The sequence below is a fragment of the Hypomesus nipponensis genome, chromosome 4, assembly GCF_054491055.1.
Source record: "Hypomesus nipponensis isolate SF chromosome 4, ASM5449105v1, whole genome shotgun sequence".
Lineage (NCBI taxonomy): Eukaryota > Metazoa > Chordata > Actinopteri > Osmeriformes > Osmeridae > Hypomesus > Hypomesus nipponensis.
In genome coordinates, this window is record NC_140364.1 from 10,821,059 (window position 1) to 10,843,036 (window position 21,978).

General features: G+C 45.5%; 1 protein-coding gene across 2 annotated transcripts in view; it reads right to left on the reverse strand.

The window, feature by feature from the left end:
* Positions 1 to 17,950: 17,950 nt before the first annotated feature.
* The window catches only part of epb41a (erythrocyte membrane protein band 4.1a), a 33,419-nt gene continuing 29,391 nt past the window's right edge, over positions 17,951 to 21,978 (reverse strand). For both annotated transcript variants that reach the window (XM_084696427.1, XM_084696426.1), the window contains 2 exons: positions 21,799 to 21,919; positions 17,951 to 19,799 (listed from right to left, as the gene is read on the reverse strand). In XM_084696427.1, coding sequence (XP_084552553.1) covers positions 21,821 to 21,919 — 99 coding nt within the window. In that variant the 3' untranslated portion in view covers positions 17,951 to 19,799; positions 21,799 to 21,820. The remainder of the gene's footprint in view (positions 19,800 to 21,798; positions 21,920 to 21,978) is intronic.

Sequence of the window (21,978 nt, forward strand, 5' to 3'; positions counted from 1 at the left end):
CAACATAAACAAACAAAACGCCTTAAGGTACTCGTACTCAGATTTCAGACGGACCCCAAGGGGCAGAGTGTTTAGGATGGAATATATTTTTAGCCGCCGAATCATAGAGATTGCTACGTGACAACAGAAACAGAAGGTCCCACTCCATCCCTCTTGCTTCTGTCAAACACAATCTCCTCCTCTTCCCCTCGAGAGGCGCTCCTGTGGCGCTGTCTCTATCTCCGTCTGAGCCACCTCCAGCCCTGAGAGAGAGAAGGGGGAAGCACGAGTCTGAGTGAACGTCCTCCTCCACCTCCTCTTTTTCATCTTGCCCAGAAGAAAACGTCCGGTCTCCCAGATCAAACGCAGCTACTAAATCCGACAAACTGGAGGAGAGTGGGTTTAAAGAGCTCTACCTATCACATTCGCGGAGATGGGTGACACCAGTAGAACTAGAGCTGATTGGACCATTATGTAAGTAGCAGGTGCAGCGGAAGCAGGAAAATAGCTTTAAGGACAAGAGTAAAACACTGACGAGGAGTCGCTAAGTGTTACTGAGTTGACCTTATACTTCTTGTATTTTCTCTCAAGGCTTCTACGAATGATTAATGTTTTGCCATGTAAAGGATGACACTCATTATACATTCGTTATCTATTCTGCAAACCGGGTTCTATTGAGCTTCAACAAGGGCCAGGGCAGTGGCATATCTCCCAGGGTCACTTATCTACTCCGCTCGCCACTCTACCACCACAAAGCCCACCACACTCCACTCTTAAAGGCCAGATACCACAGACAAATTGATTTACAATAACCACAAGCAACCCCCTACAGATAAGTGATGTCTAATTCTGTTTCCATGGTCCCAGGCAAACATATACAAAAGATTAGATGGCACAGACTCGCAGATCACAGAGGCCTCTGAAGAGTCAGGGAAGATATTAGAGTAAAATTATCTCCACTGTTCTCCATGTATTTTCCTGCTGACTCAGGCACGCTACAATGGAATCAGTCAAATGGTATTGTTTCAGATGTAATTGGATGGAAAGCCGGCTGGCTGTGCAGCCAAGGAGCATGCAAAGAGACCCCAGACCTGATGAAAGTAATTGAATGACTGTAATGCCGAGAATAGAGCCCCCCCGCGGGGGGCACATCAGAGAGAACCCTGCTCCTGTTATCATTCTGGATCCCACTGCTGTACACATCCAGTCATCCCACTGCTGTACACATCCAGTCATCCCACTGCTGTACACATCCAGTCATCCCACTGCTGTACACATCCAGTCATCCCACTGCTGTACACATCCAGTCATCCCACTGCTGTACACATCCAGTCATCCCACTGCTGCACACATCCAGTCATCCCACTGCTGTACACATCCAGTCATCCCACTGCTGTACACATCCAGTCATCCCACTGCTGCACACATCCAGTCATCCCACTGCTGTACACATCCAGTCATCCCACTGCTGTACACATCCAGTCATCCCACTGCTGTACACATCCAGTCATCCCACTGCTGCACACATCCAGTCATCCCACTGCTGCACACATCCAGTCCCCCTCACATCCCCACCATTAACATCAACCCCCAGCCTGTTACCTCCCAATGTTACACCAGCATTCGAGAGCTTCATTTTCAGCCTAGCATGGAGGGGGAGGGGGAGAGGGGTTATCAAGTGAAAAGCAAACACTGTCTCTTTGTCTCCCCAGAATACCAACTCAAGCAGTTGGTTAGATAACACTTCTCTGCTCTCATTCTGATATGATGTATCAAGATTGTCATCCACACGCTGCACAAAATCAGGGTTCCAAGCATACACTCTACGTTGCTAACGTTGCTCTATGTAGACGATGCTAATCTGAGTCTGAGTGAATGACTATTTGTTGAAGTCTCTTTCTCTCTCTATGTCACTCTCTGTCACTCTCTGTCTCTCTCTGTCTCTCTCTCTCTTTCTCTCTCTCTGTCACTGTCTGTCTCTCTCTGTCTCTCTGTCTCTCTCTCTCTGTCTCCCTGTCTCCCTGTCTCCCTGTCTCCCTGTCTCTCTTTCTCTCTCTCTCTCTCTCTCTCTCTCTCTCTCTCTCTCTCTCTCTCTCTCTCTCTCTCTCTGTCTCTCTGTGTCTCTGTCTCTCTCTCTCTCTCTCTCTCTCTCTCTCTCTCTCTCTCGCTTTCTCTCTCTCTCTCGCTTTCTCTCTCTCTCTCTCTCTCTCTCTCTCTCTCTCTCTCTCTCTCTCTCTCTCTCTCTCTCTCTCTCTCTGTCTCTGTGTCTGTTTCTCTCCAGCTGGTACAAGGTACACACAGTATTGCACTCATGCAATTTTTTCTCTGTATAAACTGCTGATGCTATCTTGCTGTCAGACCAAACACCAGCCTTATCGCAATGCCAGTGCAACAGTGAGATAATGCTCTTTATGACAGGGCGAGTGCTGCGGCTCCCTGGGGTCGTCACGGATTCTACCCCAGCTCCGCTGGGTCTGTCAGAGAGGGAGGTTATCTCAGCGAACCCCCCCCCCCCTCCATCCCTGAGTCAGAGCGGAGCTGAAAAGAAAAGCAGGGCTGAGGAGATGCGTCAGGGTACAGGACAGGCTACGTCGCGTCAGTCCCAAACCATCACGATCAAATCCCACCAGACACACAAAGGGAAACACGGACGGTCTCAGTGGGACAATGAAGACGGATCAGACAGGATGTTTTCTATTCACATCACGAGGGACTTTTATAGTCATTTGGCTTTTTTTTGTAAAACCTTCTTGAGTACTGGGGCCAAATGAAGGTTGCACGCACCTGTGCAGAAACACTAACTGGACAGGGTAATAATAATGATCTTATAACACACATCATAAACGAGATTCACACCTTAGTAATTTGATTGTAAAATACACACACAAACTTGATGATCTGTCTTTGCCAATGTGATGGTCATTAAAGTCAAGTTGTTTCCCCAGTGGACTCTGTGACAAGCCAGCATGTGTTGTGAGAGCAAGAAATCCAGTGTTAGCCTGAGGTGATGCTGAGTGTCTGCATTCTGACCTTGGCTCAGCAAACACCCCCACGGCAGGAAGACAGACCAGTCTCGCACAGCCCACTGCTAGACGGATGCTCTTCTAAGCCACACTCCCAGAAGAAAGCACCAACACATCCACACGCACACACAATGTTCTTACAAAGTCTGCAAGTAAAAGTAAAAACAAAAGTGAACTCAAGCTGTTGAGTTTGCCAAAGGAAAGCTGAGGACAGTAGAGTGAGGAAAATGATGTACAGTCATTCCATCTATGCTGAAACAGGACCCATGGTTAAAAATATGTTCCAAAACACAGCACCCAACCAAGACGATCTGAGGAAATACACCCTGTAAGCTACTTACAACGCGGCTCAATAATTCTATCCATAAGTAATACTGACATCTACTTTTTCACTTGGATTCTATCCTAGTCACTTTCCTGACAGGTTATTAAACGCTGGGAATAACATTCACACCTCACGTCGGGATGGGGATTAAACTCGGCATTTGCCAAGACCAGTACTTTTCTCGATGGTGTGTTACAGGACATTTTATTTCGAATCTATCGTCCAGTAATAACAATACTATCCTTCAAAACAGTTGTATTAAAGCTTGTTTTAGTTAGGCAGTATGACTTGGCCACCCAGCTCTGCTTTTAACATAGTTTGTTGCTATTTGAAACGTTGTTATGACAAGTCAAACTGAGAGGGCTTCAAGAATATCTGCATTGCCCAGACATTTTACTAAAGAAACAGCTTGGGTTTTCAGCTTGGCTCAGTCACATGATTTAGCAAGACGCTTACAAGGACAACAGCCGAAATCTCGCTTTCAAACACCCAAAAAACACAGATGTTCAGACGATACTGCTGTATAATGCTTTTCTATTGACATGGCTGAGCATTCCAGTACAGTGAAAGCATGTTTTGGAGCACAGCTAGTGTGTGTGTGTGTGTGTGTGTGTCAGTACCTTTTAGCGGCAGGGAAGACAGGCAGGGCAGGAGGGGCTGGCAGGAGGGAGGCTGAGGTCCAGAGGCTGAGGGCTGCTTCAGCGATGTCCTGCTGGGACAGAGAACGAGACCTCTTCCTGAAGGATCTGTCCGGAAGAGCCATGTATGCCAGGATGACAGTGACAGCGCTCACTTAGCAGTTACCTTACCCCAGGAAACATCAACACCCATAAGCTATCTAAACCATCAGGAACTGCTAGCATGACTGACAGCTAGTCTCCCTCGAGAACAGATAATCAACAACCCACTAGAGAATATGTCACACTGAAAAAGAAAGTCTCTGAATTGTAGGATGGATCGAGTGAAACAGAGGGGTTTTGGGAACAGATTAGGATTGCATATCCATGACATATATATATACATCTACACATCTAAATATTTGAATACAACCCCGTGTATGTATGTACACATACATACACACACACACACACCCTCACCGACATCCCTTGGAGGTGATAATTAGGCTTTTCATCAAACTGTTAGCTGTTTATCATGCAGAAAGAGCAGAGTGGTCCAAACGAAGTATAGGAGGATGATACAACCTTGTGTTCTTCACAGCTTCCTAATAGAGTATTGCAGTGCAGTAACCAATCCCAAGGAACCCTTGGGGCATAAATAATCACCAATCTACATGCCAAACAACCAATGAATGCAGATTATATTGAATTTCACCTCAGGTGTCCAGGCATTTGAAAAGCATCAGACAAAATATGCATTAACATAACCTGACATTGAACTGCCTTGCCTGTTCGTCTACTCAAACAATGTGCGCCTAGTGTTTTCATTATTAATATTTGAGATGGGGGGGAGGGGGAGGGTGATAAAATAGAAAAGGAAGGCTCTGAGTAATCAAACTTCTAAAAGCCTTGTCTAAACTGTCTTCCCTTTTCTAACAAACGGTCCATGAAGAAAGTGTTAGGCTGTTAGAAAACACAGTGCTTACAAAGATGTTTTCAAAACCAGATAAGGAGGCACTGGGATCTCATGAACAGTAACTTGTCTTCCTGGTGTAGAAGAGAAACAAAAACACATGGACAAATAAGGAGAAAATTGGAAGAAAGGGAAGTTACCAATGGGACAAGTTGTGAAGGTATGAAGAGGCCTCGGAGGAGGATTGGACATGTCAGACGATTCCCTTCTCTCTTCTGGTGATTGTGGCCGTTGACAGATAGACCAGGGCGCATGGAAGCCGTTTGGGAAGTTGTGTGAGATGGGGGGAGAGGATGAGGTCTGTCAAGGACACCAACATTGAGAAATATGGAAATGCATCACAGGGAGAGGTGCCATGGAAGATAAAAGAAAAGTGGAAACCAATGAAGATTTGTCTACAGGGATTTCGGAAGTACCGGAACAATTCTGATAGTCATTTTGACATAAATACAACCTTTCTTGGCCAGGAGTACAGAGTAATATCCTTCACCACTCTAAATATAACCTCAAGCCCCAGTCTATCATAAAACCAAAGTAAGATCAAAGATACCCTTCACCTGCTTGCTACATATCAGTAGAACAGGAGTGAAGCACCTCAAGCCCCAAGGACAGTTCTACACAACAGAGTTCTGAAATATTACTGAAAGTCTTTACAGACAAGCTGTATTGGGTCATTGAAACATGAGGGGAATCTTACTTTAAAATGAATCTATTTTTCCTAATCATTGACAAAGCCATTAAAAGGGAAAGTGAATTAAATAGTTCGACCTGATATCACTCGGAGGCCTGTTTCAAGCAGAAAACATAGTAAAGTGTGAAAGTCTCTTTCCAGAGAATAGATTTATTCGCTCTCATTACTGGAGATTAAATTGTGCTGACCCAGTGCTGGATGACCGTAGGCTAATCGGTGGGAATCATCTGACAGAAGCATTGAGCTGCTCTGACACGCGGGCCCCACCAGGGTTTCCATTGCCTGGTGTTCCCATGGAAAGATGGTACCATGTCAGCCTGATGCCACTGGGGAGGTGAGCATTCCAGCCAACCCTCCCTCGTACACTGACTCAGGAACTATCCCTCAGGCCCGTTGTCCAGACTGGATCCCCGCAGAACGCTTTAAGAATCACTCTGGGTCCTCCTTTGCTCTGCTGTGGGTTCATGACGCCATAATGAGGCACTGGCTTATTGCTGTCATTAATCTGAGAGCTGAACAGAAACACAGGTCCCATAGTACTCGTTTCGCCTTAGAGTCTAAATAACTCATATCTGTGTCATCTGGACCCCCAAGCAATGAATGTAAAAGCAATTGCCGCGGTATGCAGGCCCGAAAGCCCTTGTTGGACTTCCAATTGCATCATGGGAAATATATGGTCTTTCCAATACATTCTTATACCCAATAAAAGATTGCTCATTGCAGACGAGGGTGGATATGAATCTGAGACGGTTTGTGGTCATTCAGATGCAGTGACAGCAGGGCAGTGGGCTAGTTTGTTATCTTCCACGACGATTCCAGAAGAGAGGACTGATTTACAGCCCAAGACTGATTAAACAGCAACAAACAGCAGCTAGTCTTCTCCCACATGCATTAGACGGAACTGTCAATCCCAGCATGGGTTTAGCATCCAAGTCCAAATGAAAAAAAAAAAAAAATCTCTTTGCTCATTTCACAAGCTCTGTCCGGGCCTGAGACGAATGCAGAATGAGACGGCCCTGCTTGGAGGGGCTCAACGGCTAGAGGAGTCTGATGAAGACCAGAGAGGAGCTTCACTTCAGCCTGGGCAGGAATACCTCTCTGAACTGCCTTTTAATAGCTCTCTCTCTGGGTGAGTATGTGACAGTATCTGTCAAACCAGGCCTGATGTAATAACACATTGCTATAGCTATAAGTATGCTGTCCCTGTGCAGTAGGAGGGGGAACAGAAAGTGTGTCTCTCTGGTCTTTTCACTGGCCATGTGAGGACCATGCAGCCTGAGGGAAGGTGGAGGAGGTCATATTGGTAAAAGAGTTGAGGTTATCACAGGCATTCACTTAGCATTCAGGGTGTGTAAGGGTCAGATCACACAGAATGAAAGCCAAAAGCAATAACAATAATTGCTAATCATCAAAAACAAATTGAATGTAACACCATTTTTGCACAATAGAAGTACATACTGTACAGTCCCATATATACTTCTAGAGAATAAACAGTTATACAGGTAATCTTGGGCATCTCCTGTGAGTTGGAATGGATGAATTAATGGAATAAAAAAACAAAACATTTTAACCTCTGTGGTCCCTCCCCTGATTGAATCTTTGCTGTTTAATACATCTCAACCTCTGAATGTGTAGATCAGGATGTGTGTCCTAGGGCTAGCATGAAACCCATGTAATTCTCTTGCTGCATGCTGGAATAGTCAGGGGACTATAATTGCCCTAATCTTCAACTCCCACCGATAATGGGCCAGAGACAATCTGCCTGCGTCCATCAACTTAAACTGTCCAATCACATGGCTATATGGGTCCAACAGAGAGGGGGGCCTTATCACATGTAGGACCGTGTGCACAGTAAAAAAAAACATGTTAGCCCAACTGAGCCATGCTGTCACAGAGAGGAAAGGGATCAGTGAACCATGTATTTTCCTCTACGATTCAGACCAGCAGCCGGCAGAGAGAATCAGAGGATGTAATCCAGAGAGAGGGAACACACACGAACATGATACCATGTGCCGTTTGAATACAAAACAGTCTTGTTTTTCAGGAGTAGCATTTAGCAGAGAGAGAGTGAAAGCCAAATGACTGCTATCAGAGACACACATTTCCAAAGTGATAAGGTGGAGACAGTCCTGGGCTTGTGAGGAGGATAAGATCTGCTGCGTTCCATCAGTCAGAGGAGCTGCGTCTTGTTCCAACGCTGCATACTACTGCTTTGCTAGGCCTCTGCCACAGTTACCACTCCGTGGCAACAGACGACAGGTTTAAAAGTGTTGTTGGGAAGAGTGTTGAAGGAGTGGTGATTTGGGGGATATGTTCTCCACCAGCTTTTGAGAAGTTCTATTTGGCTCCAGAAATGTTCTGTCTGTTACATAAATTGCTAAACAGTGACGTCAAAAAGATATGTCATCCTGCGGGGAAACAACAGAAAGTATCCAATGTGTTTCTCTTTTGTGCATTGAAAGGCATTGGAAGACCTTGATAACAAGCTTGACTACACACTGGCAGGGTTTTCAATCCCCTGTCCTCCTGGACGAGGTTTGATCACAAAAGCATGGGAGGAAATGAGCGCTGGAAAAGAGACGCCTGGAGAACAGCCTCTCTCTGACGAATTAGTAATCCAGCCTCCCTTCCGCAGCCTCCGCCCAGCTCTGCAGTCGTCTGTGCTTTCAGCGAGGGTCGAGATAAGCTTTCCCCTCAGCCCTTTTGCTCTCTCTCTCTCTTCCACCCTCTTTCCCTTCTCAAGGCTTTTTTGTGAAGATTTGGGGTGATGCTTAATCTGTGCTCTCCATGACACTTCCTTCAATGGCAGACAGCTGTGCAAACAAAATGTCAGCTCCATCAATGATGAAGCGTTTGTTTGCTTTTTACCTGTTTCTCTACAAGAATGGGACAGGTCAGTTCATTGATAGAGGTCATAAGGTTTGTATTGATATTGTTAAGAAAGTTGCATGAAGAAAAGAAAGCAGATATATACAAATTTAAATAATTGTGGTGACAACTGTGCAATTTATACAAAGTACAAGCACAACGATGTGGCCCAAAGGAATGCACTGTTGTTTATCTGCTTGCTTTGGCTTGATCACATCCTTTAGGGTTAGGACGAGGGTCATTTACACATTCACATACCCCATTTCACACTGCATTAAACTGTCCCAGCAGTATACCGTGTCATGTCAACAAACAGCACATAAATGACTAGTAGAGGTAATTATGTATTTTCCCTCAAGAGCTTGTCAAGTCAAAAGTCTGAGTCATGTCGTCTTTGAAAACTTCAAAGACGTTAGGAGAGGTCTTTATCAGTGTTTGAAGCTTTGACGGAGCCTAACAGATGGAGAGGAAGGGTGACCTGGGGATGTATTTATAAAATGGAAGACAGTGATTTATTTCATAAAGACACACAAGAACAGCACACAGTGAAATAATATCTGATGAAAGTGATGCAGGGTTGGCTGACCCAAACAACCAAAGTAATCATTCATTATGAAGGACCAAAAACGCTTCAGAGTGCTCAAAAAACATGGCGTCACGATTAGAGTGATTTCAAACAAAGGCCAAGGGGTTTGATAAAAGGCTTTGCAAAACCAATTAAGCATAGACACTGAGAGCAAGGGATGTTTGAATCAGCGTATTTCAGGAGCGGGGGGTTATATAACTCAAGCCGACAATACTGAAGATGCAAATTGCTGTAACTAGCAAGACCATACTGTCCCAAGGCCAGGGAGAGCACAGCACACATCAGGCTCTCCACCCAGACAGACTTCAATAAACTTCTTATCCCTTTGATTCACGGAAGACAAAAATTCCTTGAACCCTTAGGTTTATAGACAATGTCAGAGATACTTCACCACAATGAACAGTTGGACTACTCTAGATGGTGCAATGGAGCAAAATATGTTTCTCTGTGCTATACTTTCCCATGACATTTGATATGACTACAAACAGCAAGTAATTTAAAGCTTATGTGGGATACTCGAATTTGGTTTGGTATGTTAATTCGGGCAGGATAAGATGATGAAATGAAAACCAAACGGAAGGCAATAAGGAATCTTTTACTTGGGATGGTTTTTCATAAAGTACTATAACAGCATTGCTTTGCAGATATTGTGTTAAGGCACACTGGGAGAGACAATGACTTAAGGACTGAAGATTAGATACAGACAGACAAATCAAAACTCAGTTGGAATACGTGTTCAAATATGCATGTGTTCCTCATTCAAGTCCAAACAGACTTAGATGCATTCCATATGAGGTACCATAAACCAAAATATATAGAAACAGTATATGAAGAAGATAAATATCGACATGAATACGAACATTAAAAAGCAACTCCAATTGGTGGACGTAGAAGTCAACAGACAAACCGGGCTTCCAGTGAGCCCTCCTGGTGTGAGGATGACACATCACTGAGCCACATGGTTCCAGCTTGGGTCTGGTTGCCCTTGGCAGCAGCCAAACTTCGATTGCCACACACCTCAGTGGAGTCTGGCATTTTGTGCCTGTCCCCTGAAGAGTTTGGAGCCCTGGGCGCCGGAAGTGTCAGCATTCGCCTCTCTTCTCCCAACTGCTGCAGCATGCGCTCATCTCGTCCTCAAACTGAAGGTGAACCTACTGCAAATCAAGTGGAAACAAGCCTCCTGGTCCAGACCTGAGATGATGGATAGATAATGGGCTTTGGAGATCAAGAGAAAGGCTTTGACAGCAGATCAAAAGATGTTCACCTTGTTTCGGCAAATCAAACTCGAGTGAAAACACTTTCCAGGCAGTTCACAAGCTGATTATATGCATACCTTTTAACCAATGGATTAATCCATTACTTTTCAATGATTTACAATCTCAAACAATATCCACAGCAGGCCTAAATCTAATTCTATAAATGTTTAGCTGTCCAGTATATTCTTAATTTGAACATAGAATGTTAGGTCAAGCTGGTGTTTTCATGTTTGATCAGGGCTCTGTTCTGGTTGTTTGGCCAATGTAAACCCCTTACACAGCCAAGACATGATATGCAGTAAAAGTTTATCTATGTATATGTATTTATGGGTGTATTTAACAGGGGACAGTGCACATAAATAAACATAGCTGTACATGCACCAGAGTTAGCCAAAGGGCTATTAATCATCTGTAATCCCTGGACAGATGTTACAAAGTCACCATATGAATATAACACAACATTTAAATAAGATTGAAATGACAAAGGTATTGAGATCATTCATAATCATGCAGCAAAAAAAAAGTGTTAATGTTTCCCATAAATAAATAAAGCCATACATAATACCATACATTATACATTCCATTTCCTGTCCTTGGTTGAAGGGTTTTGCAAGGCCACAGTCCAAGGTCTTGCTGCTCACCCAGCCTGCGGCCCACATTACACCCAGGCCCACTTGGGGAAGGCCATTAACCTGGGCTACAGCAGCCTCCAGCTGCCTCTAAAACATGAACATTGTCTCTGCTCATTCCAGATGCACAGCAGGCAGAAGAAAGCGAGCTTTAAACATCAAATGCCTGCGGCAAACACCTCCAGTAGGAACACAGAGGTAAAGACAGAGGAGGATACAAACATAAACACACACACATATACTCAATCACACTTGTAAACACACACAAACACAGCCACCACTTCTAATCCACCCCCTCACACACACACACACACACACACACACAAGTTTTCGGACTAGATCTACTTTGTGTTTACACATACAGATTCCATCTGCTGTTCCACTTCTCACCTGAGAATTAAGTTTGAAAAGCAAATGAAACAGATTGAATATGCTCCTATTGACCCAAGCTCCCTTGCCCAAGAGAATTCCCTTTTCAGAGATTTTTCAAAAAACCAACTCAGTGGGAGAGCTGGTACTCAAATCCTAATGAGAATGACGCAGACAGAAACAAACACGTTTGTATAGACTAGCTCTGTGTCCATGAAATAACAGACTTAAACAGTGAAACAGTTATTGAGTCTGACTTACAGAATGGACAGTTGGTGTAGGGTTACATTAACTCATGTTAATCACATCCACTCAACACAACCGGATGTGATGCAGCACAGCAGAGCACAACATAAAGAACACAGTAAGGCACCACTGAAGTTGATGGACTAGCTTTATTTAGAACCAAAACTGTCAACTGGCAAAATATAGCCTCAGAATCCTCTGGCTAGGTTTCAAAATTGCTTTATGTTTTGGCTTGACAAGTAAATAATCACCTTTCAAAACTTGCCAAACTAAGGGTAGCCCTGAACTGTGGCTTGATTCATTGTGTCTTTGACCACTTCATTTAATTTCCCAGGAGGCAGTGGAAATAGATTCCTTTTCAAGTCCTTTTCATTTATTTATGTGAGGTATGTAGCCAACCGATCCCCTTGTTAAAGGATTTCACGATTAGATGGATCTGCCGATACACATGACAAACAAACCTGTGAACACACGTCACACAATCCCACAATCTGTGGTGATCCCACAGGATTAACAAAAGGAATCTAAATGTATGACCAGTGGGACAAAAATCATAAACAGGAGGACAAATCAGGAATGCAGCGACAAGCTCTCTCATCATCCAGCAGTTGTTTGTGTGGACCTGACTAACCTCCAGCTACTTCTAATCAACAGAATGCAGCCAGCTGTAATTTTCAACCCACATGAGATTTGCTCTGGGTTTGGTTGGGCGGGGAGAGGGTGGATACTTGAAGGAGCGGTACAGCCCAAATCTTAAAAAGTATCTGAAGACATTACTGTAACATAGCCCTGGAAACATGTGGACAACAAGTGGAAACACCTGTAAACAGAGGACAAAGGGCAATGACAGAGGTTTCACTATGTTTTGTTCACTACACATATGTATTTTTCACAACTTCCCTTATTTTTCACAGATGACGGTAGCTAGCTCCCTGCAAATGAAAGGAATACCGAAATATAATACAGGAATGTATATCACACATGTCCTGTTCTCAGACACATTAGTTCTATGACCAGAGGACATAGTGTGTGCGTGTAATCTGACGCAATCCTCTGAATCAGCTCACATTAGCTGTGGTTAGACGTCCCCAGGGAAGGAGCAGGGTCCATGATGCCAGCCTTCCCACAGAAGAGAACAGAAAGCAGCAGGGGTGCAGGAAGAGACACAGAAACATGCAGATCATCAGGAGCTAAAAACAGACTTGGAAAGGAAGAAGACTGGGTCAGAAAAGGAGAGAGAAGGAGAGGTGGAAAAGAAGTAACAGTTGAAACAGAGACAGAGAGAGACAGCGAGAGACAGAGAGAGAGAGACAGAGAGAGAGACAGAGAGAGACAGACAGAGAGATAGAGAGAGAGAGCGACGGCTGTAAAAAAGTAAAGCTGTTTTTCCACATGGTTGGGTACCTCTGGGCAGGCCTGCCAGATCCTGGTCTCAAGATGAGCAGGACCTATTCACTGGCTGCCAGTCATGGGATCTGCTAAGAGGGTCAGTAACAAAGCCAACGAAGGGCTGTTCTGCTGGCGATAAAAACACATGCTACAAATGCAATGTTATCACAGCCAGGGAGATAATGCTAACAATCTGTTCCACTGTACTGCCAATGGGCAGGGAGGAAGTAAAACACCAGGCAGCAAAGACAACGCAAACACACAAAACCACACAAACAAACAAACAATGACACACAGACACATGCATACACACCTCCACCCACACGCACACACACACAAAAAACACACCAACACAATCAGTAAAAACATCTGAATGGAAAATTCAACAGACTTGATGGTTCACATGAGACCTATCTGTGCCTGTACAGTGGCAGCGGTCACATTGTGTGAAGCCAGCACATTGTGCCCACCTGCTATGTGACTGTCCCTCCCCACAGATGTGACAAAAAAGGTTGGGGACACAGATGGAGGATGGAGCATGGAAAACTAAGCATGTGAAAGCGCTTGAACCCCAAGAGAACACGAACAAACCCGGTCCCCAACTTTCCTGTCGTTTTCCCAGTCGGTTAGAGAATGTGACACTTACCCACTGAGTGAGCAGGTGGAGGCAGAGATTTAGCTGGCAGGGGAGGGGAATCAGAGGAGGGGAAAAAGGGAATGGAATAGAAGCAGAGTGAGAAAGAGAGAGAGAAATGCTGCACAAGTGGTGAGGGAGAGACACCGGGAGGAAAGAAAAAGAAAGAGAGTCGAGAAAGAAAGAATGAGATACGTAGATACGAGACAATCGAACGAAAGAGCTGATGAAAAAGTGTGTGAGAAAGCAACAGACTCAACCTGCTGCTCCAGGACAGGTGAGAATGATTACCTCTTACCTAACTCCATTCTAAAAATCAATTTAAAATAGTTTTTCTGCCTGTCTGAGCTAAGACTGGCCAGAGACACAGAGGCTAACGTCATCAGCTCTCCCCCAAGGTCACTCTCACCTGGAACGACACAGACCGAGGCTATGATCCCCATCCTCTGTGCTGCTACTTTCCAATCTGGCGGATGTTTTCACACGGCCCCTAAACCCCTGGAGTTTCTTCTCAGCGCATTAGGCTGGAGGATGGAGGGTGGAGGGTGGGGAGTGTGGTGCTAGGCTCTGATTGACAGGTGATCCGCAGGCACCCAGCATCACCCCAGTCCTGCGGGGCCATTCCCAGGCAGTGCCTCAGCTCAATGTTACCTCAGTCTTGTCCTCGTGTCTTCCTGTGGCAGAGAGACTGTGGTGCCTTGTTGGAGGGGGTTCAGTTAATGAGGCGCAGGAGATTAGGAGTCGTGAGAAGGGGGTGAGCTTCCCTTCAACACCAGAGTCATCATTACTGGCAGCTCATCTTTGCGGTACAAGCGATGGTTGGGGGAGAGGGGGAGGGGGCCTGGTGCTATCAGTCACGGTTTGAGTAATGGCACTGTAAAATATTTATTGTAAATCTTCCCCAACTAACCGTACCCAGCACAGTCCCACAGCCTTCGAAGGACATGAGAAAGAACCTGGCTCTCTACCCTCATGTTGACACGGTGAGGTGTGGGTTGTCCCTGATATCACAGCGGACCTGCATGACTGGGAGACAGTGCCGGGGGTCTTGACAGGGCTTCTCTATATTCCTACCATGCAGTGCTTGAACATTTAATCCGGTAATAAATATGCCTGTGGCCTCACGGCGGTTTTCCCACATCTCTGAAAAGATGACATAGGTGCCAAAACACCTGCCGGCAGGTTTCTGATCCTCAAGCTTGAGGGAGGGACACCGAGGCAAACAGTCTGGCTCGGTGTTCATTAACAAACCACACAACCCGGAAAACCCGGTAAACGTTCCGTGGATGGCTTCAGTATGGCTGAGAGTCGGTGGCAGGTGGAGACAGAGGGGGCAGTTTGTGCAGTGCAGGACTCGTCTGGTTTGACAGAGTGAGCGTGCGACCTGGGAGAAGACAAGCAGGGCAAGTCACAGGGGACGAGCAGCGCACGGCCAGGACATGTGTCACTTTTGATCAAAAGATGATGATGGTGGCCTGAGGTTAGAGCTGTCCACAGAGGGATGACACAGGTCAAAGAGAGAGAGAGAGACAGTGGGCGTGGGAGGGAGAGACAGAAAGAGAGTGAGGGACAGAGATTGGGAGAGTGAGAGGGAGGGTGATCTTATAAGCAAGTGGAATGAAAGCCGAAATAAAGGCGGATGAAATGCCACCGTTAATGAAACAGTGGATAACGTGAGGAAGGGTTGTAGGGGGAGAAAGAGAGGGGTGCACAGAGAGAGAGAGAGAGAGAGAGAGAGAGAGAGAGAGAGAGACGAGGCACGGAGGCAGAGGTAAACAGCAGTACGGTGTGATGGAGCGGCTCCTAATGCAGATGGCTATTTAACTATGCAGCGGAGCGTCTGAGGGGCTCAGAGAGAGGGAGAGAAGGAGGATGAGGCTGAAGGGTTGCAGACGGCAGACTCTTGGTGCTTGCCTCCATTACCCAACCTTGCTCAATTAGCTCAGCAGAGCTCCTCCGGAGCTGCCCCGGGCCCCTCTGGACACACACTGCCATCACACGGGCTACCATTACGCCTGGATGTCGCCAAGGGCATGACAATGAACAGGTGGTTGTGAGTTTGTACAGTTGGCAATAACTACCGCAGCACTTATGCTTTGGACCATGTTCAGGTGATAAATACAGAGACGGGGGGTGTGGCAGCTCTTATTCCAATAAAACATCCTCTATTTGGACATGTTTGAGGACAGGCAAGATGAAAGAGAATGAATTTCTGCACTTGAATTAAATTAGTGGTATAACTAAGAGGTTGAAGGCGGCACGGCATTTGGGCCTGAGACCAGCCTCAGGAGATGATGTGGTCGTGACTAATGGGAACCGTTTTGAACCAAACTACTGTTTTAAAATGAGAGCTGGATATGGTTACAGCACTGGTTACAGGTTCTTTTCGGCAGTTAAATTCAAAGCTAAACATACAAATGTTAATGATGAACACACAAAGGTATAAAAAGGAAGCCTAAGTGTCTTTGGAGTGGAACCTCAGGGACATTTTGTTCCATTTCAGAATCCAAATCAAGCTAAATCCAATCTAGATAAAAATGTGCTTCTGGGTACAAAAAGTTATTTAATCAGAGTATCAATATTTCATTATTATTTCATCTTCCTACGAGGCTTGTGCTCTTCCACTAGATGCTGAGGAGAGCATGAGTCCTGCAGTTTTTGCACACCATGTTCAACGTAACAAGAGTCCCCAAAACCTCTTTCACTTTAATTGCATCTCTCTACAATTGTGCAAAACATCCATGTCGGCAGAGGAGACAAGAGAACACTCCGCTGGGATTATTCCTGCTTTCTTCCGGCTATGCTTTTAAGTCCTTTATGGAGAAGTCGACAGGAAACCAAATCTTCTTACATATTTACAATCCAGTACTGTCTGCACACAAACTGTACTTTTACTGTCTGTTCATGTAAGGCTACTTAAAGTGAGGTGAGAGATAGAAAGAGAGGGAAAGGGGGAGAGAGGGAGTTTGGGAGGAAGAGAGAAAATAAACAAACCAACGTAAAGGAGAAAGAACACAACTGACAAACGCGTGAACATTTTGGGTGCAGATTTAATCACCGGTCCCAGATTTCAGTTACATATGGTGCACCAGCTGTCTTTAAAAAAACAGTCATTGTTTCTCCAGGTGTGTTTATTAATATGAATCCAAGGCCATGTGCAGACCTGTCGGGCTCTGCCCCCTGCCCTGAGAGTAGAGGTACTTTCTTTCATTACATTATTTATTGGCTCCGCAGACCTTCGCCAGAGCGCTCTGCCATGCACGCTTACATTTCAGCTATGATTTGTATGTACAACACGATAGTAGTGAAATTGTAGCAACAAATACAGACCATGCGGAATACTCCATCTGGAACATTCTCAGTGTGCAATTGTCTGTGTTCTACATACCTGCAAGAATTATTTAAGAATAGTATGAACTCAGTGTTGATTCCACTTTATTAAAGAAACATTCAAACTCTATGAACGCAAAGCAGCGAATAGCTTGCTCTTTACTGCCAGAAAGCTGGTTGCGATGACATTGTACAGTAAACGTAAAATATGGTCTGTCAAATACATTTAACAGCAAACTATTTATCAAGAGAGCGTTACTTGACTATCCCATCCATTTAGTAGTCCAAAAACTGTTATTTTTATTGACTGAAAAGTAAATAATGGTGTCCTAGCCTGGGCTCTACACTTGACCTTTTCAGTTACAGTAACTGGTCCTTCGGGATGTAATGCCAGTTGACATCAACGAGGAATCCTACTGGCTCACAGTTACCTTGCTTGCAGTTTTTCCAGTAGTACTCTGGGTAGACACTGAGGATTATGTCAGGATATCAGCATGTTTACCTCATGTGGGACAACAATGAGCTCACTTAGAAACCTTGTTTCTGGGTGTATCCAGAACTGTACACTGTGAAAGGGACCGAAACAAAGACTAAAGGACTGATCTCAAAACAGCTACAGAGTGATGTCACTCTACATCCCTCTCAGTAAAAAAAAGTGTGACTGAATAACGTCCGGAAGCTGTCGATGTCTGCACCCAGCAGTTCTCCGTTATATCAGGACAACGTCGACCATGTGATCTATCTACCAGCAGAGCTGATGGTCTGAGGGTCTGAGTAATTTCAGAGCAGACGCAGGGAGCTGTCTGAGGGGATGTTGTTCCAGGGCACCTGCAGCACCCCGCACCATCGGCGCCCCCTCTTCATCTCACACCACCTTCCTCCCAACAGCCTGCAGAGTTCTCCATATCCCCCCCCAAAAAAAACCAAAAAGGTCGGTTTTTGTAGCATTTTACGTGAATTTACAAGCAATCGACTCATGTTCAAATCGGTCTGAAGAGATGCTGGGGTGTGGTATGACAAGAAACGACGACTGCAGAGTCTACGTTTGTTTTTATTCAGTGCTTGGTGCTCTTTTATTACATCATCTCCTCCAGTGATGACACAGAGAGAGAAACAAAGAGGGAGAGTGAGAGAGACAGAGGGAGGGAGAGTGAGAGAGACAGAGGGAGGGAGAGAGAGACAGAGGGAGGGAGAGTGAGAGACAGAGGGAGGGAGAGAGAGACAGAGGGAGGGAGAGTGAGAGAGACAGAGGGAGGGAGAGTGAGAGAGACAGAGGGAGGGAGAGTGAGAGAGACAGAGGGAGGGAGAGTGAGAGAGACAGAGGGAGGGAGAGTGAGAGAGACAGAGGGAGCGCGCTACGGGCCTGTGTTTGCTGGTCACAACTCTCATTTCAGACTAATGCAGAAAATGGAGTGCCACAGCTACGAGGACAACACACCCAAGGAACTACAACACATTGGCTTCTGTACAGAACACTATTTGTACTATAAAAGCATCATGTTAAAATAGACCAAACATTTACAAACTGTATGCTGCTGTCTGTCATCTTAGCTTAAATGTTGGTCATGCTTGAAGGGACAGTGTGTACATCATTGTGGGTCAATTCTTTACATCCAAATCATTGCATCTCAAAGATAAAAGGTATAAAGAATAGAAATCTTTACAAAAATGTTGTAAAAACTTCAGTTGCTAGCATCATGGCTACTGTACGTACAGAGATCTCTTGAAAGGTTTACATCCACTGTGATGTGGGTCTCTGTTTGCTGCTTGTTTCTCATTTATCAGTTACTTTGTCACCCATCATGGCTGCTCTCTGCATCACATCAACCCTAATTAATCCCAATCCTGTTTGGGTTTGGCATGGATAAACTGTCTGCAGAAAGACTGTATGCTTGTTCCTCTCTGTGGATGAGTACACACTGCCCCCTTTGGTAGAAAAGTAGAAATACATACAAATGAATGCAGGACATCAAGTTGCCTCTGCCATGCCCCCCCCACCAAAAAACCCAGCTGTAGCTGGTGACTGGAATGCTCTGTGATGTGACCTAATACAAAAACATGTGACTATAGACCAGTGGTGAACAGAGGGGTCATCTAAATGCTGGACACATTCACAAAAGTAAGACAGAGATGAAAATAAATAAATTAATGAAATTATGCTTTTTTAAATACACTTCCTTCTCCTGAATCCTTAGCTATTCGATTGACTACAACAATAACAACTAAAATAATAAATCTATGAAAATATCATTCACCAGATAATTACGTTCAAAAGAGGAGAAACACTCTAAGGTCTCCCGCAGTTTTGATCAATCTTTTTTACACTTAAATTGAAAAAATATTTTTTGACATTGAGAGGGAAAATAAAATAAACTTTTACTGTACAAGAGATGACACCAAACTCGGTTGTGTTTTAAACTTGAAGAGGAATTCATCTTTGTGATGGTGGAGTCCCAGATCAATCACCCACAATCCTGCCTTCCAGAACGTCCCTCAAAACTTGAAGATATTGATAACCAATTACAGTGGTAAGAAAATCCATAGAAAAATATCAACTAAGTCTCGACATGACTAAAAGATCGAATGCCCTCGGAAATTTCCTTAAAATCTCCAGACAAATTGGAGAGGTGAAAAAGTCAAATAATGTTATTTCTTTTACTTCATTACACTTAGAAAAAGATAGTTTGATGTTGTTCGGTCATTTAGGTTTTGGCAGTTAGAAGATCTGGTCTGGTGTGTCTGTCCAAGGCAGAGAGGTTGGGGATGGGGGTGTTGATGGGGGGAGGGGTTCTGAGGTAAACGTGTAGGAGAGGGGACACGATCGGGGAAGGGTGGGCAAGAACTGCATGTGTTTCTGTTCCTGGTGCCCTGTTTCCACTGGCAGCTATGAAACAGAAAGACAAAAGAAAGAAGAGAGCCAGAGAGAGAGAGAGAGAGAGAGAAAGCGAGAGAGACAGAGAATGACAGAGAGAAAGTGAGAGAGGTGTAGAGTGGATTAAACATGCCCAACATTTTCCTCAAACAGTAAATCATAATAAAAGCGGAGAACCGGGAGCTTTACTTTGCTTTATATCAGATGAGTTGCATCAATCTTAATCTGTTACTGCAAATATCTCTGTAAGTATGACATTATATTTACTTTGAGACTTTAGGGCTACTAGGGAGAATATGAACTACTTAAATGGATCCTATTCAAAGGCTGGCTAGAAGGAACATTTTTTACTCTGGGACCAGACATGATGATCACGTCACCACTTCATTGACGCAACTCTTCTAATATAGGAATCTGACCGCCCTAATGCCACAATGATGGTAAACATGTCTGGGGAATAAGGCCAACAAGACAGAGGGAGAGAAGGAGTCCAGCCAGACTGGAAAGAAGTGGAGGGGAGGAGGGTGGATGGGATGAGGGTATGGAGGAGGGGAGGGTGAAGAGGATGAGGGTGGAGAGGAGGAAGGTGGAGGGGAGGAGGGTGGATGGGATGAGGGTGGAGGGGAGGAGGGCGGAGGAGAGGAGGGTGGAGAGGATGAGGGTGGAGAGGATGAAGGTGGAGGGGAGGAGGGTGGATGGGATCAGGGGAGGAGGGCGGAGGAGAGGAGGGTGGAGAGGATGAGGGTGGAGAGGAGGAAGGTGGAGGGGAGGAGGGTGGAGCACTGTGAGCGGTGTTTGGAGGCCTCTCTGAAGTAAACACAGTGAAGTTGATTTAACGTGTGTGAGAACAAGAGCAGCACTGGCTAGCACGGACTCAAGGCGGGACACGGGGGGGAACATAACAGGAGGGCCCCGCTGCCATACTAAACCCCCAGAGGAGGCAGAGGGAGGGAGGGAGGGGGGGGGTGTTGGGGGGTACTCTGTGTATACAGTGCATACCACCCCGGCAGCTGGCTAAGAGGCCCCAGCCTGGCGGCACAAACTCACACAAACTAGGCCACAATTAAAGCCACATGGGCACCAGTGTTTACAGACCTCATGCAGCGACTCCTTGTTTCATGTTGGAATATGCTTGAGTAAACTGAAAATGCATGCCGTTTCACGGCGCTGCTAAATTGCGAGGACGGGCAGTTTGGTTTGAAACCTCCCGTCTCCTCTCCTCTCTGCACAGCGCTTTACGGCCACTAGATTTAGCCTCGGAGCAGTTAAACCGTTGATTGAAACCTCATCCCCCGCCTTGATTATCATTTATCCTCCTATCTTTTTACATGTTGGGTCGTGGGTCTCTCTTAGACCACTTAGCATATCATTAAAGTCTGTAATGGCTTCAGTAGAGTAATCAGACTGGAGACTGCTATCATTAACGTCCTCCACTCATCAAGACTTTGTTTGGAACAAAACAATACCGTGTTCCACGTCTTTTAGCGAGCTCATGTTAAAACCAAAGCCCTGTGGCATTCTCTTCCCCGTGTACGAAAAGGCCATATCTGGCCACATCAACACATCAGGCTTGGCTAGGGGACGCTGCAGAGAGACGTGTGTGTTTGTGAGCAGTGGAGACAGGCACAGCCAGGGAGGGATTTACTGCGGAGCTCAGAGCAGGGCAGTACATTTCCCTTTCACTCTCTCTGGGGTTTCCATTCCAATCTGTTTCCCAGAGAGGACCGTGGAGGGAGGGGGGGGGGGGGGGGGCTGCTTGTCAGACCGGAGCATCCAGAGCGGTGGTGTGTAATCTGAGGCTGGCCGGCTGATGGGAGGCATGGACAGATAACGTGAGCGTGTTGTAAAGATGATGCTGGCAGGTGAACAGGGTATCTACCAAGAACTAAGGTCAAACACACAGAAATACCAGGTGATGGATGGAGAGGCAACCACAGAACACACAGAGACAGAAAGAAGGGTGCTTTGGAGGTCTAAGTGTGTGTGTGTGTGTGTGTGTGTATCAACTTACTGTGGCTGGGGTGTGGTGGGGCCTACTCTGGAGTGATCTCTGTTTCCTGGTGCACGACCACTTTGGTAACAGACATGTCTGGGTGCTGCTCCTTGGCCTCCTTTATGGCCTGAGCCAGAGCCTGGGGGGGGGGGGGGGGAGGAAAAAGGGTTTCCAGGGTTACTATTCAAACAGATTTGC